The 17,286-nt window shown below is 38.9% G+C and overlaps 1 protein-coding gene across 8 annotated transcripts in view; it reads left to right on the top strand.

Annotated features, from left to right (window-relative positions):
- Positions 1–17,286, top strand: part of Lmpt (four and a half LIM domains protein limpet) — a 220,117-nt gene that overhangs the window by 157,961 nt on the left and 44,870 nt on the right. For 7 of the 8 annotated variants that reach the window (XM_072298381.1, XM_072298384.1, XM_072298383.1 and 4 more), the window contains 2 exons: positions 9,040–9,240; positions 11,112–11,286. In XM_072298381.1, coding sequence (XP_072154482.1) covers positions 9,040–9,240; positions 11,112–11,286 — 376 coding nt within the window. The remainder of the gene's footprint in view (positions 1–9,039; positions 9,241–11,111; positions 11,287–17,286) is intronic. The other variant, XM_072298387.1, reaches the window with a different exon arrangement.

The raw sequence follows: 17,286 nt of genomic DNA, 5'->3' as shown, positions 1-17,286 counted from the left end.
GGAAAAAGTCAAAACTATGTATCAGTACCAAATTAAAAGCAAGAGGATGTTCAGGCTGGCCCCATCCTGACTTTCCTCAATGGCCTGATTTTTGCAATTTCATATAGTTTTCATTAAAATTTTAACGTTTTTTAAAGATTTAATCCAGAAATAAGCGCCGTTTCGTGTGCACAGCGTGGTTCACGCTGCGATTCTAAGATCTGTTTTTCGAGTTGACTTAATTTGGAGATAATCAAAATTCCTCCTCTATTCTTTACGTTCCGAAAGTAAGATACATTTTTTTGAGCCAACTGATTCTAAACTAGATCTTCTCAGCCGGAGTTACGTAAAAAATTTGTGTCATCGGAATAAGTTTTTTTTATTCCAATTCAGTGCAACATTTAGAAGATCGGATTCTTTATATGCACTTCTTTTTTCTTATTTGACGGACTTTTATGAAGTTTTAGATGTGAAGGAAAATCAGACTCACGAAGCTTTTATAACAGACTACAATGCGGATAGAAATTTTGGACGTTAACAATAATGACTTTGACTGAAGACGATCTAGTCTATGATACTGAGACTTTCATTTTGGAGTTTTTGGTTCTATTTTTTTGAAGCAAAGAAACAATGCAAACAAGTATTTGAGCCCCCAAGAGTATTCGCCGATCTTTTCATTTAATATCACGGTTTCACTCTCTGCTATAAATATTCTTCTCGGCTTAATCTCTATACTTATCTGCATGTAACAATGCTAAAATGTAATTTTTTCTTCGAAATAATTTCAAGAGTTGTTTCAAAAAGTTTATTTTTAAAGTGAAAAATTTTAAGAAGTAACAAGTGAAACACCCATCCTATAGATTGAAAGTACAAATCAGATTTTTTAGAATCACCTTTGTAGCTGATTTGTATAATCTAAAATAAAGTCTCAGATTAAGGCAACCACTAGTTGAAAAAGTAGTGCGAAAATCCACAAAAATATTCAATTAAAAAGAAGTGTACGAACCTCATGAGATATTTTTCCCTTTAAAAATCCCCCAAAAAATTCATGAAAATGATGAGTCAATATACTATTTATCTTACTGAAAAAGTTTGATTCATTTTACTGAAAAATCTGTTTTATTTTTATTTTTTTTTTGTATATTTGCTGTATTTTCTGAAATAATAATTTTACAGATCAGATTTTTTTTTTTTTTTTTTTTTTTTTTTTTTACGAAAACACCATACCTCCTTGATAAATGTTATTGAACCCATTTGACATTCAAAACATTAGTTTGACGAGAAAAAAGAAAAAAACGTATCACGTATGTAACACAGTCAATATTGAATTTTTGGTCACACGTGACAGTTTACACGTGACGCGCTATCAGCTCTGATTCTTGATACATTTCCTCAGACAAAGAGCAATATTCGTCATAAGGTACACGATTGTGGGAATCTGATAGGCGAGCATGAATGATACAAAACTTTTTAAGCGCCGGAGGGACCGTGAAAGAACCGTCTATTGGCTCCAGAGAGCCTCCTTAGCAAACCAAAATAACCTCCCCCCTTTAAAGTGAGCTGACTTGAGGGCTTTGGCCGCGTAATAGTTAGCATCCATCGCTGTTTTTAACAAGTTTGCATTACGCACTGCATGCAACTTGTTAGCAATATGAGAATAGAGAAAATTTAAGACGCATATTCTAAAAGCATACCAGGTCTCTTTTTCATTTTATTTTTACGTATTTGTGAGCTGGGCTCACTGACAAATGTGATATCCAAAGGAGGTCTACAAAGACCCAAAATGTTGTAGATCGGATAAAAAAATTTATACAAAATGTATTTTTCAAAAAAAGCGTGATTTTTATAACCTAAATGATCTATTAAAAACCGAAAAAATTTAAGAAAAACCAGAAAATGTTTCCAATCTACAGCTTGAAGGATACTCTACAAAAATTAATTTTGTTTGCGTGAATGTAAATTATTCTAAGAAGTGTCTTAAGTGTCTTTCCTCAAACTTTCTACTTGAAAGTTCTGAGTTTTAAACCAACTATAAGCCTTAATCCGTTTCTACGAAGACTTCTAATGGACTCGCTGTTGAAACAACTAAGTGGACTACATTTTATAATGCCTCGCGAAACTGTGAATTTTAATCTTGTAGCTACGTTTGTTTCGTTAGACGAAATCTAATTTTTTCTAGACTTTTCTGCGAAAGAGAGGATTTTCTAAGTAACGTATTTCTCCCGTATGCACTAATGATTCCAACTTTCTCATTTGCCTTTCTCGTTAAGTTCATTGAGGCAAAGTTTGGAGGTTCCTGAAAAACAAGCGGTACACGATTGAACATTGAATGTCAATATTGCGGGAGTCTTTGATGAGTTTGAGGTAGCCCAGCTTCTCTTGCTGTGCTGTATTAATTCCTCAAGTTTGGTGAACATTCACTTTGATGTACACCTATTTGTGGCAATTCTCCCTATAATTCTAACTAAGAGGCCGCATCATTCATCGATTCTAGAGAATGTCTCCGGCTTACCTAACACTGAAACCCTTTCCAGACTTTAAGACTATACGGAATTACTATACTTAACATAATACAAACCGTAGGAACTAACTTTACGCACAGAATTTTTCCAACGGACTCATCTGATAAACTACCACTTCCGTACTTCAAGATATTTTTTTGCAATTCATACTAGTGCATCCTGTCAAAACATGCCGCCATTCCTACTAATATACTTGAGGTAAACACTGATGTTTTGTTACTTAACTTTTCTCTCTTTATTTAATTTTGGCTTTTTGAACACGTTTCATATTTTTACACACATGCCACATATTTTTCGTGTCCTTTTTACTCTCTATCGCCAATCGAGGAGCATGTTTTGGACTTTGAAATTTGAGATTTATGCCTCCTTTTTTCTTATGGATGGCAGAGTGCCAACCATATCTATGCTGAAACTACTGAAAAGAAAAATGAAAAGAAATCTAATCGATTCCGATGTCTCAAAATTCCCGCTGATACGAAATAGGTTGAGAAGAGGGCAAAAAATAATGAAAAGGTGAACATTGTATTCAGGGGCGAGGAGTGACAAGATAGGTGTAGTTTGTCTCTCTCGTTGAACATTTAATAAGTACAGCATGCAATTTGCGATGAAGTGATCGCGCGGTTTTATATGTTGTCACCACCGATAAAATGCCTCAAAAAGATTGAATTTCGATAGTTCATGATATAATAGAACTCTCAGTCCACGGAAAGAAAGTGATAGGGTTCATCCCCTAAAATTGTAGCACTACCCCAATCTGTTGAATGATATGCGGATATTTTTCATCGATTGTGGTAGTACGCAACTCAAGTCGGGGTAGCACCGCAACATTTGGGTTAGTAGTCTAATTTATTGGGGTACAACCACAATTAATCGGAAATGTCCATCTCATACAACGACTCCGTGCTCTTTTTTTTCGTTTCGCGGCCGAAATTTTCATAAAAAAATTCAACCCCTCTATTGTCGATAATATAGAAATATATAGGACGTTAAAATGGATTGCATTTTGCAAAAAGGAACCAGGAGCAATGCAATGTTGGTAAGATTGTACAACTTTATCCATTGCAATATAACTATTGAAATCCTGAATAAGTATGAAATTTACATGATAATTTTTGTCCTAAATTCACAGTTTTTAGCGATTAAAATAGACACTGTTTATAGATCATCGGGTTTTTCTTCCAAGACAAAAGAAGCTGCACAATCTTAGCAACATTGCAACACTCCTGGTTCCTTTTTGCAAAATGCAATCCAAATGTCCCGGTACATGTATCTCCTCTTAATTTACGAGAAAAGTGACGCATAATTTTCCCAAAGGATAGGTCTCGCCCCAGAACTTTAAACGCAAATAGCTCCAGCTTGAAACGATCCAATTATCGTGTGAGCGAAGGATCTAGAAATAAGTGACGGAAAAGGGCTTAAGCACGGATGGGAAACTATTTCCCCATCTGATGCTCGACACAATGAGCTGCTGTTCAATTGAACTTCCAATCTAGTTTCCACTTGATTGGCCCGGCAAGTTCGCTTCCTCTCCTCCCGATTCGATTAATAATAGTTCTTGATTGTTTATTTCCCCCGTTCGTATCTCTGTCGGTGCGAGCCTCTTGCCCCCGTCAATATCCTTTGCCTTTTATTTGTTTTCCGACTCGGCAAACGCCTGTCTGTCAGCCCTGTCTGTTTCGACACCTAGCGGCTCACAATGGATCGAGTCGACTGGGGGAGCTCGGACAAAATTTGGAAACTTTAAAAGCTCATAATTCCGTCCATACAAAACCTTGAGGTTTTAAAGGTGGCTCCATTGGTGTCCTCGTGAAATTTTCTTCTAGATGCACCCCTTAAAATTTAAAATGTGACGAATTAAACATCAAAATTTGCAGTTTTAGTCAAAAATTTCATGTCCGACCCCTATGATTTACTCGATCCACTGTGCGGCTCCTTTATCCTTAGCCTGTATCTCTTTCCACAGTTTCACAATGCCCTCTTTCCTTTCATTTTTCCAAAGTGAGTAAGCGCTTTTGTGCATTACGTGCAGCTTTATGACATAGGTGGATCCAGACACTTCGAACCGCGGGGGGGGGGGGGGGGTGTCCGAGGGGAGAAATTTGTCGAAATTTTTAAGCATCTAATCTGCAGTTTAAGTCGATTTCGTCATGAACAATCGCCAAATAAAAGCGTCCTTCCTTCTTCTCTCTTCCGTTCCTTCCTTTTCTCTTTCTTCGCTCTCTCTTCCTCCTTTTTTTGGGCGAACGGGGGGGGGGGGGCACGCCCTCTACGCCCCCCCTCCATGATCCGTCTATGCTTTATGATTTCTCAAAGAAGTGCTTTTGTCGGTTATTTTTAGTGTCACACGAAATTTCAAGGACAGTAACGCGGCGGGACTGGTCTAAGTTTTTTTTTTTTATCATAGGCGCGGGAGTAGGAGTGTGTACAGTTATTGCCTTTTTTAAATAAAAATAGTCGGCTTTCTCTATCCTTTCTATCAAAGTTCCTGACAATCCTAGGGGTAGAAATGAATGAAAGAGTCCAAAGGTACCAGTATTTAGCTCATACATCGGTACTGCCATGCTAAGTAAAAACGCTGTATGAACATTCGAAAGTTGCCAAATTTCCCCCAGTACAATGCTTATTTTTTAGGAGCGTTATGAATATTTCCTCTTGAAATTTTCAGATGATTTAGATCTGATCGCAAATAAATTCTCTGAAAAATATGGTCAGATCCCCTAAAAAAAATCATATTTTATCGTAAGGAAATTTGGCAACGTCTGGAGGCTCATACGGCGTTCTTCTTCAGCTTGGCAGCGTAGTCACTTCCAGCTCTTAATGAGGATCAATGTACTCATCAAAATTGACTGAAATATCAAGTTTCATAACCCAAAAAGCGAGGCCTCGCCGCTGAATATTGCAGAAAGACGTCAGAGACTCCCAAATGTGCCGGAATAATTGGGTTTCCCCGATGCGCTGAAGTGTTTTCACGGGGGATTGAACCCCCAAGTCGGCGGCCGGGTGGGGGGATAAAAATAGACAGTCAACAGAGTCCAGACGCATTTGTTTCGCAATAAATGGCGCGCGGGATGGCCGGATCGTGCGCGGAAATGACCACACCTCACGCAGCTCGGCCAGGAGAGAGGGGTGCTTTTCCAACGCCGTCCGGATGTGATGAGGCTCCTTACTGCTTTACGAGCTCCGCGGACGAAATTTGAAAGTCAATAAATTGGGTCTGAGGAAGACGGAAAGCGGAAAATGGGAAACGGGAAACGGGGGTGATTAGCGTTAATTCCGCTCGTTTCGGCCTGACGTCAAACTGGTAATTGACGTCGACGCAATCAAGGAGAAAATTTTGGGCGGTGCCTCGGGAAAATTTCCCGTGTGATACTGAGTATCACGGCTGTAGAAAGAGACATTTCTACCGGAGATGTGAGAATTTCCATACGTATTTATTTACTCAGATGGTAGTTACTACCAAAATTCTGAAAGTCTTCACCTCTCTTAATTTAAAAATCTAAATTTTCGTATATACTCCCATTTTCAAAAATTCTCTGTAAAGACGTTAATAGCCTGTGACGCTGAATGTCTTAAAATATACTAACTAACTAACTATTTATTAAAAGGGGATGAATGGGTACTTTTTAGATTAAGAAATCCGCTTTTCGGCCTGACGTCAAACTGGTAATTGACGTCGACGCAATCAAGGAGAAAATTTTGGGCGGTGCCTCGGTAAAATTCCCCAGTGTGATACTGAGTATCACGGCTGCAGTAAGAGACATTTCTACCGGAGATGTGAGAATTTCCATACATATTTATTTACTCAGATGGTAGTTTATTTATTAAAAGGGGGATGACAGGGTACTTTTTAGATTAAGAAAATGTAGTAGGTTTTAAATTGTTTAGTTTCTTTTTTTCTTTTATAAAACATGTGGTTACTGAGAATCAGGGCGCTCGCTCCTTCATTATTTCACTCGTCATTAAAATCGGACATTCTCGGTTTCTTCGTTTCTTCCTACATTATGAAAGTTGTCTCTCGTAGAGAAACTTGCTACTTTTATTTTCTTATCGGGTTTTTCTGCCTTATTTCCGTTCATTTCTGATGAAAAGGACTGGTCTATCGTCCCCCTCGCCACCCGCCAGGTTAAAATAAACGGCTTAAAATACATTTTTCAAATGAACTTTTCAGTGATGTAGAGGATTTAATCGTAGTATCTTTTGAAATTTAAGGACTATATGAAACTTATCATCCCACCCGCAGCTTTTGATCAATCAATATTAAACCTTCAGTTGATATTTCGTCTGTTGGGCAATCCATTCCAATTGTTTTCAATTGCTCCAGTCAATCTTTAGTTATAGTAACAATTTATTGGGATCAACTGAGACTAAGTACGAAAAACTGCGATTTGTTTACATTGTAAGTGAAGCTTTGCTTTGAGTGACTATCGAAAGTGCCGCTCGTACTGCCACGTTGAATGCGATTGACGCGAAACTCATTACTGCTCGCTGCAGTGCCTTCAAACTCGCGAAACGCAATTTTTATTACACTCGTGTTCAGTGGAATGAGATATGAGAGATAATCTGCAGCCCGTGACACGATACATAATAAAAAACAATTTAAAAAGCGGGTAACAAAGCTAAAAGTTCACACACATAAAACCAAAACGTTTCGGCTGAAAATTCAGCCATCCTCAGTTGGATAAATAAAAAAAAAAATGGTTAAAAATCTAAAATAGTAACTGACTGTACCTTTCTATTGAGAATGTTGTGATGACCTAAAGTTGGGAGTTGAAAGGTACAGGCAGGTACTTTTTTAGATTTTTAAACCATTTTTATTTGTATTTATCCACCTGAGGATGGCTACATTTTCAGCCGAAACGTCTTGATTTTGTGTGTGTGAACTTTCAGCCTTGTTACCCGCTTTTTAAATTGTTTTTTATTGTTCAGTGGGATGATCGTCCACAATTGTTATTTACAAGTTTACGACACGATGAAGATAATTTCCATGCCGTTCACGCCGATGAAGATAATTTCTATGCCGTTTAAAAAATGCACAAATCGCGATTACTACTCAACCACACCGCTAACTCAATTCGTTCCATCATTTCTCTCATTTTCAATGAAGTGGTAGCTGCAATCAACAATTTAAACGGATCACTCCTCGGCAAAATTGTTTAAAATCATACTTCCCAGTTTGCGTTTACTCATCTCACCCCCGCATTAAAATATGCATGTATTTTAGCTTCTACGATGGCATAATTCAGCCAGTTGGCCATCCTTTTTTAATCGTATGATATATGTAAGGATATCGGGTCTTCTCCGAAAAGTTTTTCCTTTCGTGCGTTAGCGATTCTCGCAAGAGAAGAAAATAAAGAAAATGATACATCTGCAGATGCTTTTCCCTTGACCTTACACACTGTCATAACGAAACGTGTTACGCGACAAATGCGGATTCCATAAAAACCGATGCATTCGGATGATCGAGGCTCTTTATGGCAGAGAACGCATAAAACGTCAGTAAAGAGTCTCTTAAAGAATAGTGTCTGAAGCATATAAGACCGTGACATTTTTTTCATCTGTTTCTCGGCAGTTTGTATGCGTTTGCATTCTTTTTTCAAAGCTAATTTTTTTTTTTCACGTAAACTGTCAAAATTTGTTAATGCAATCAATATCGCAACGAAATTGACGGGACATTAATGAAATAAGCAAAACAAAAAAAAATTAATAAAGAAATCAAGGAACTTATTGTTTGCTAATTTTTGTCGATGGATACGAGCGAGCTGCGACGATCTTAATGAAATTTCGATACAACTATTCGTGCTCAGTGGATGACCGCGTTGCATACACGTAGAATTGAAGGCGCTTTAATTTTTCTCTCTCCGAATAATGGCAAGCGTGCTGAGAAAAGGCCTCAGGAAATACGAATCAAATTCGTGCTGGTCTATATGTAGTATATTTCAAACATGTTGATACTTTTCGTCTTGAATCGGTATGGTCTGGGTGAAAAAAACAGACGGTTTTGATAAACAGATTCAAATCCGCTTGGCAAGTCAACTAGATGCAGTCGGGGAAATTTCACCCAAAGCCAGTGTTCGAAACTCACCTTTGAGTTTCAGGGGCCATTTGGCGCATCAAGCTCGATTTTTAGGGGCCAAATTGACTTTTTGCCTACATATCATTGGCACATCTAGTGAGAACGTAGACGCAAGATGTTTTAGTTACAAAACTATAGTAGCTGTGACTTGGGGGAAACATCGAAAAATCAACAAACAGAAAAATTAGGATTTTTTCTCTTTTATTACGGGGGGGGGGGGGGGGAGGGCAATTTTTAGGGGCCACGTTGGCGCAGAGCCCTCATTTTTTAGGCGCCATGACCGATTTCTTAGGCGCATTTGATGCGTTGGCGCCTGTGAGTTTCGAACAGTGCCCAAAGCATACAATTTTCGGAGACTTCCAATTCCAATATAAAGGTGAGCGTCCTATTTTCTTTAGGTTACGTTTAGATATGACGACGATCTGTTACACTGATCGTAACGAATTCGATGTTTGTGTGTTGCAGTTGATTTTCAGTGGAGAGTACACGAAGGCCATGAACAAGGACTGGCACTCTGGGCACTTCTGCTGCTGGCAATGCGACGAGTCCCTCACAGGCAAACGATACGTTCTCCGGGATGAGCACCCGTACTGCATCAAGTGCTACGAATCGGTCTTCGCCAACCCTTGCGAGGAGTGCAACAAAATCATTGGAATCGACTCTAAGGTAAATCCTATCTCGCCTCTTACATGCAACCACACTGAAAAAAATGGTATGCTGTTTCAACACTTAGGATGTCAAAAATGTGTCTGGTGGTCCTAAGATGCTACCTTGATTGCCCACACAGTTAGATTTGCATTCGTAGGATGTAAAGTTAACAGCGAGGGCAGTAAAGGCAGCATCTTGAGATTACCGGTCATATTTTTGACGTTCTAGGTGCTAAAACAGCATATTATTTTTTTCAGTGCAAGAATCGGTCAGTTGCCCCTCTTCTATGCCTTAAGGGTGTAACTTTACCTCATTCGAACCCTGAAAAGTGTGGAGTTATACTGCCGTGTTGAGGAAGAACGCCGCACAGTGGATCGAGTCAGTAAGAGAGGTTGGACATAATTCGGAAACTTTCAAAGGTTATAACTCCATTTGTACGAATCTTTGAGGTTTCAAAAGTGTTTCCATTGGGTTCCTCGTGAAATTATCTTCTCGAAACACCCCTTCAAATTTAAAATATGACGAAAAAACCATCAAAATTGGCAGTTTTAGTCAAAAATTTCATGACCGACCTCTCTTATTGACTCGATCCACTGTGCGCCGTATGAACCTCCAGACGTTGCCAAATTTCCTTTGATAAAAAGCGAATTTATTAGGAAAATTATAAATATTTTTCCCCAAAATTTTCAGACAATTTTTTGTACTCGATTCAATCTTAACTATCTGAGAGCGATGAGGAAAATATGCATAAATTTCGTCAAAAATGCATGTTTTATCAAGGGAAATTTGGGAACTCTCGAATACACATACGTCATTCTTCCTTAGCACGGCAGTATAGTATTTCAACTACTTTTCTCTGGAACGTACATGTGCATAACTTCCGAACGAAAGTTGATAATAATGTAGAGTCAAATCAGCACCCCCACAGAGCGGCTATAGCGTAGATTCTGCCCCGAATTCATACCTCTCGGGTTGCCTAGCAGTGAAGTACACGTTCCGGGGTGGAATACACCATGGATTGGATGTCACTCCGAAATGGAGATGTTGCATTTGTGAGGAATTAGCGATTTGAATATTGATTCTCATGTAAAAGTTCACGAGAAACACGACGGTGCCACTGGTTTTCTCTGAAATCAACTCCCAAGCTCAAAAAAAGTTCTCAAGTTGAGGCCAAAATGGAGGGGATACCGACCCCACGCTATCCTGAGAGTCCACCTCTACATCAAGACAAACTCTCCATGCAAAGATAGGCACTCACACATGCAACATCTCCATTCTATAAAATAGTTAATAAGTAAAGGAGATATATTTGTCTACCTTCGCCGGATAAATCGGTATATTAAACATCAGAGGTATTTTGGGACAAATTGGATGGGCACAGCCGTAAGCCGAACTTTATGACCAGGAAATCTACATATAAATGTCGCAGGCACTTAGCAATCAATGGCAATTTACAAGTGGCATGCGTGATTACTCGTCAAATTACAATGATTTGCTTAGACATAATGAAGGCTTCATTGGTAAATAACTTCAGAAGCACGACCTCGACCTCGAGCTCCTTCAAGATTAGTGATACTCTACGCTTTGCCAGGTAGTTAGTTTAGTTGCCTATCCAAACCGAACCCAAGTAAGGTCAATGATTTCACTATACTTATACTCATGAGTGTGCTAGCTGGTATCATGCTTCAAGAAAGAAACAAACATGTGGCTGAATTCCAAGCGTAGTAACAGTGCCTTCTATCGTGTTCCTTTACTTCTGAATTTTTACATTTTTTGGTACGACACAAAAAATAAAGAATTTTGCCGACGATTGTTCATTGCCTAAGACATGAATAAATAAACGTATCAGTTTTATACACGTCTAATTCTCGCTAATTGTTTCCTTCCAGGATTTATCGTATAAAGACAAACATTGGCACGAGAGCTGCTTCCTCTGCAATAAGTGCAGAGTGTCTCTAGTCGACAAACAGTTCGGCTCAAAGGTCGAGAAAATCTACTGCGGTAGCTGCTATGACGCTCAATTCGCCTCCAGATGCGACGGTTGCGGAGAAATCTTCAGAGCCGGTAAGTCTCTCCAAAGTTATACCATCCAAATAAATTCAAAGTCGAATTGAACAAAGAAACTACAAAAAATCTATCATTGTATAACCACGCATCTTTTACCCACACCTGATTTATTTGGAAAAAGTCGTTTAGTTCTCTACGATTTATTGTTAAAATGTATTTGATGAAATTTCAACGCAGAGCATGATGCAATATTGCAATGGCGATCGTTGTTTTCGAACAATTCTAACTGCAGCTCTCGTTTACATAGTGTGGTTATTTAGCTAATCTTCTTCATATCGAGTCTGGCTTAACCTTCCAATGAGTGCGCTTTGCGGAGAGTTAATCCTCGCGAACACATTTTTAGTTCGCGCCGCGTCCGAGAGATCGCACGGGATTGCACGCGCGACCTTCGAGAGACGAGCGCGCCCTTCGGCGCGAGTCCCGTTCCTCTTCGATTGTGGGCGGGATAATTTGAATTTGCGCGCCCAGCCGCAAAGGAGCGTCGAATATGGACTATGGATCGTATTCGATAGTGGTTCGATGTATCGTTTGTTTCAAAACAATAGAACATAACCTCAACCAATATTTTAGGACATTTGTTGGAAAAGCTAAAAATGATAAATTTCGTAGCAATTTCACTGCTCTTGGCCACTTAGTACTCATACGAATCAAAAATCTAGCACAGAAAACCCGTTCCGTCAGATTACTCAATTGACTTTTGAGGCTATGTTTTTGGTTTTGTGGTTCATTGCTGTTGAGTATACACAGACACACCGTGTTTGTTTCAATTCGTCACGACCGTCATACCGCAATGATCTATTGTGTGTAACAAAGGGTGGGGGGAGGCCTGATAAAATAAAGGTGCCCGTGTTAAATTAAGCCTGCTACTATACTTGACTAGGAGAACAAACCCTCCATTCAAAATAATTAAGTCGAAATTTTAGTTATTTGGAGGTCAAATTGGATAGTTTTTGTAGAATTGCCTTACGCATTTTACGCCGACCTGCGACCGAACTTTGTTTGGCGCAATGCGTGAAGTATTCTTGCACTCTTGTAGGCGCTAATATGTTTTTAGCGCCGACCAGCGACCGCACTGTGTTAGGCGCAATGCGTGAAGTATTCTTGCGCTCTTGCAGGCGCTAATATGCTTTTGCTAATACGCATAATATGCTGCCGCACTATGTTTGGCGAGATTAGAGACGATTATACAGCATCAGATTTGAAAGAAACTATAGAAACAGAGGAGAGATAATAAGTTTATAAAATGCTTGGGTAAAATTGATGAAATGGTTCACGCAGAGAATAGATAAAAATATTCGAATAGAGAGTTTATCGAAAATTAAATGAGAAAAAGAGGCAGAAGCTAATGCGAGTCAATTTTCACCGGTGAAAAAGAGGCCTAACATTGGAGAAAAATTTGGACGTTACGAGACAGCGTTTATTTTCTGGTAAAGAGTTGCACTGAAGAGTTTGAAGAGGAAATAAGGGCAGATTTACGCGAACAAGTGATTTAGTTCTCACCTTAGAATGTAAAACTATACTTCTTAAAAAATGGAAAATCTTGAGGAGGAATATGTTGAAAAAAGATACAAACACGAGTTGTACATAGCTTTGATCTAGTCTCTGACGCAGCAAGGCGCTATTCAGAATCCATTGATAAGTTGCATTCTGGTTTTTACTCTGATTTCCAGCACACTGAAACGGATAATGTACATTTGAATGAAGAATTAGATATGGTTTTAACGTACCTACATGTAATATTATCAGTTTGACAGTTGCAATAACCATTTTTCCTAAAAAATTTCAGATGTACAACATTGAATTGAGACTCAATTTATTTGAAGAGGGATAATATTTATAAATTCCGCAGAAAATTCGTATTTTACTAGAAAAATTGTGGCGACGTCCAATCATACTCTCACGGTGTTTTACCAAAAGCTGGCAGAATGGAGATGTTGTATGCGTGAGGGATTTGCGATTTGACTGTTGATTCTCATGTAAAAGTTCGCGAGAAACACGATGGTACCACTGGTTTTCTCTGAAATCAATTCCCAAGCTCAAAAAAAGCTCTCAAGTTGAGGCCCAAAGGGGATATCCCACGCTACCCTGAGAGTCCACCTCTACATCAAGACAAACTCTTCATGCAAAGATAGGGAGCAAATACATTGACAGGGCTGCCACCTTATTTGGGGACTCATAAACTGAAATCACGGCAACCCTGTCAATGTATTAGCTCCCTATCTTTGCATAGAGAGTGGTGGACTCTCAGGATAGCGTAGGATATCCCCTCCATTTTTGCCTCAACTTGAGAGCTTTTTTTGAGCTTGGGAGTTAATTTCAGAGAAAACCAGTGACACCATCGTATTTCTCGCAAACTTTTACATCAGAATCAACAGTCAAATCGCAAATTCCTCACACATGCAACATCTCCATCGGACAATATGGTGTTGCGAATAGCCTAACTGAGCGCTGTAACTGTGAGTTGTGAGTGTAGGCTGATTACACAACCAGGCACGACATTTCTTTTCGCGTCTCCATTCTCACTGTCATCGTTAGCATGATAAATTCGCGGCCAAAAAGGTGACAACGACTTTGCAAACAGTGACGTCACCCGGCGTCTCTTCAGCAGAGCTACGTCGACTCCTCCGCTCTTAATCATGTACCACTTTCGGGAATTTTTCCTTGTTCGGCTCGAATATTCTCCGACTTGTCCGGGAAATCATCGCGCCTGTGACATATAATACCGCGCTTTTCGTTCACAGAACTATGACATCATGGAAAAAGTGACTTTACATGTAGTGGATGGTATTTGAGTTATGAAATAAAGTAAATTATGATATAAAGTATTAGAGGAAAGATATGTGATCGCTAACGGGACAAGGAACCCTCGTTCGTGATGGCGTAATTTTCATTCAAGAGAGTTTCGTTGGTTTGAGTAATAAAATGTAATTTTGCGATTTTGACAGAGAGCTGTCTCTAGTTTTCTGATTAAATTACGAGAAGTTCAGTTCATTCTCGTGGAAAGAGAGGGCGTAAAGTTGCAGTATCTTGCTCCGAATGTGGCATATTAGAAATTTAATTTAGTTTTTTACTCGGAAATGCGAATTCAAAGCGACAACTTGAAATCGACAAGACTTTGGTTCGACATTTCTCTCCCTAAACTTGTGCAGAACACAAATTCATACTCTGTTATTTATAACTCCTTGTTGAGTTGTTTTTGCGGACTTAGGTATTCTTTGCTGTAAATGGTTCCAAAATCTGAAAAAGTGCACTTTCCGTCACTAAGGAAACTAAGTTTTTTCTCTTTAATGAAAATAAATGGAGAATTGCACGCAATTTTTATTGCTTCATCTGAAAGTGCTTAAAGAGCTGATTTCGCAGTATGTTTTTTCCAGTTTTTTTCTGATATGGGAAATAGTATAAAAATAGATTTAAAAGTGAGAAAATGCACCGCGTAGTGACGTCATCTGGCGGCATTTCCCATTTAAACACATGTATTTGAGTAGATTAGATCATTTTATCATATCTTCTCCAATAATTATTCAATTCATGAACCATGGGTATCCTCATGTTAAGTTCACTCAGTAGTTTTCACCGAAACACGAAATTCATCAAATTTCAGACACCTGCAAATCCTCTATTAATTTAATCTAAGAGCGAGGGCAGTTTCAGCCACTTAAATTTAGAAATTTTGCATTTTTTAATCTCGACCGTACTTTGGCTGTCCACGATCCATTAGATTCGATGATGCAATACTCATTTGAAGTTTCTTTAAAACAATTTTGGGGAGGATGAAAGAAATCTATAATATACAAGGTCATTTTAAATGGAATTGTCACTTTCGAATCATCTCAGATTTTCCAGGGAAAAAAATACAAGGGGATAACACTTTTCAAAATTTACCGTTGATTTTTCAATGTGTTAGATCTCTCTTTTTAATCAATGAAAACTACGTTTTATGACTTCTACGTTGAATTTTGCAATGTGTCATGTGATCGAGCTATATGGCTAAATGTCGCGCGAATATCCCGGCGGTGGCGCGCGTGCCCGCAGCTCCGGGTTGGTTCGTTGGCTTGTTTTTCTGAATGCGTAATTTTCGGAGCTTTTCCGCTCTCCTCTCATTGTTCTCCCGATCGAAACCGAAGCGCCGACCGGTCCGCTTACGTAACCGATCCGCCAAGCGTTAATCCTGCCCTAATTAGGCGAGAGGATTACCACCCGGAAGCAGCCAGTCAGCTATCGCGAAAAACCCGCACCGTTATACTCCGAACGAGAGGGGCGCATAGAAAAAGCTCAGCGCCCTTAATGAGGGCATATTGTGATGCTCCCGCTGAAGAGGAATCAGAAAAGAGGCTTCTGCAGAGGTCGAAAAGGTGACTGCGTCGTATTCTGCCGTGGTAAGGAAAAACGCCGTATGAGCCTCGAGACGTTGTCGTATCTCCTTGAATAATCGATAAATTTACAGTGAAAATGGTGATTTCTCCTCGAAATTTTCAAACAATGTTGTTTGATATTCAATCTAAAAGATCTGAAAATTTCGAAGAGAAATATTCATAACTTTCCTAAAAAATAAACATTTTATCGGTGGAAATTCGGCAACTCTCGAACGTTCGTACGGCGTTCTTCCTAAGCACGGCAGTATTGCAGAACTTGTGAAATCCTTGCTGGAAAGAGGGTGCATGAACACGTTTTTGCTTGAAGATGAAATAGCAAGTTTTATTAACCACTAAGTTTGTCAAAATAGCCGTTGCTTCAGTCGTTCAACATGTTACTCTTCAATCATCAGTTCTCCTATTAAACTATAATAAAAAACTATCATCAATAGCTTGCGTATTTTATTCTTTAGAATGCGGCAAAGTTGTTAACTCTTTTTTGCCAATTGTCAATGGACCACTAGACAAGGTACGAATTTAAATAATCTGGTACATGTTTCTTAACCAGAATTTTACGTAAAACACGATGCACACAACGAAAATTACTGAAACCAACTCCTAACGAAGATATTAACGTTTTTATTTCACATTTGTTACGAGGAATTTCAACTGCCCGCTCACAAGAAACTCAAAGCTCTACGTGAGTCAAATCGCGCACTACAACGGTTTCAGCAAGCTTCTCAATCGAGCAATGTCCATTTTCCCCATGTGTTGCTCAAACTATTAGCAATTTGCTATAGCTGAGCCAAAGCGTCAAGACTGAGGTTGCCAGATTTTTATATCGCAGAGACTGTCATGATAACGTTTAGCGCGCGATGTGAATCACGTAGAGCATTGAGTTTTCATGAGCGGGTGGTTTGAATTTACGCATCAAGAATCATTAATTATCTTCGTACGGAGTTGATTTCGGTTATTTTCGTTGTGCGCATTGTGTTCTACGCAAAATTTTGTTTCAGAAACATGTATCAGAATGCTGAAATTCTTACCTTGTCTAGTGGTCCATTGTCAGTTAAGCGGTATTATTCGTCATCCCTCGATTTGTTTTTGAGCATTGACGAAGTTGATGATACAAAGACAGGATATCCCCCAAACGAGCGCACAGTGCGGCCCTTTGTGGACAAAAATAAAAATTCACAACTCGATATCTAAATATTTTTTTTTTGGAGTTTGTCATCTTAAAGATATTTCTATATCTCACAATGATGGTTCATTTTCAAATTTTTCGCCCAAAATTAATTCCAATTTGGGTGGAGAGTGGGTGGACAATGGGTCGAGAATCACTGGTCCATCAGAAAAACACAGGAAAAAGACGACAACTTTAAATGAAGATTTCTCGCTTGAGATGCAAAATGCTCTGTGTGGTTGACATTTTCTTAATCCTCACATATCCACCTTCAATTCCACCAAAAAGATTTTCCGACTCTCTGAGATATTTGAAGTTGAAGTTTGGGTGTTTCACGTTGCTTTTACATTGTTAACATAGGGCTATAATTCAAGGTTGCCAACTTCAAATTAACTTTACTCGAAAGATACGCAAAATATCCTAAAATATAACATTTTCTTACTCCTCGAGGATTTGACTACG

Source organism: Bemisia tabaci, chromosome 3 (genome assembly GCF_918797505.1).
Source record: "Bemisia tabaci chromosome 3, PGI_BMITA_v3".
Lineage (NCBI taxonomy): Eukaryota > Metazoa > Arthropoda > Insecta > Hemiptera > Aleyrodidae > Bemisia > Bemisia tabaci.
This window is presented reverse-complemented; position numbering and strand designations above follow the sequence as displayed.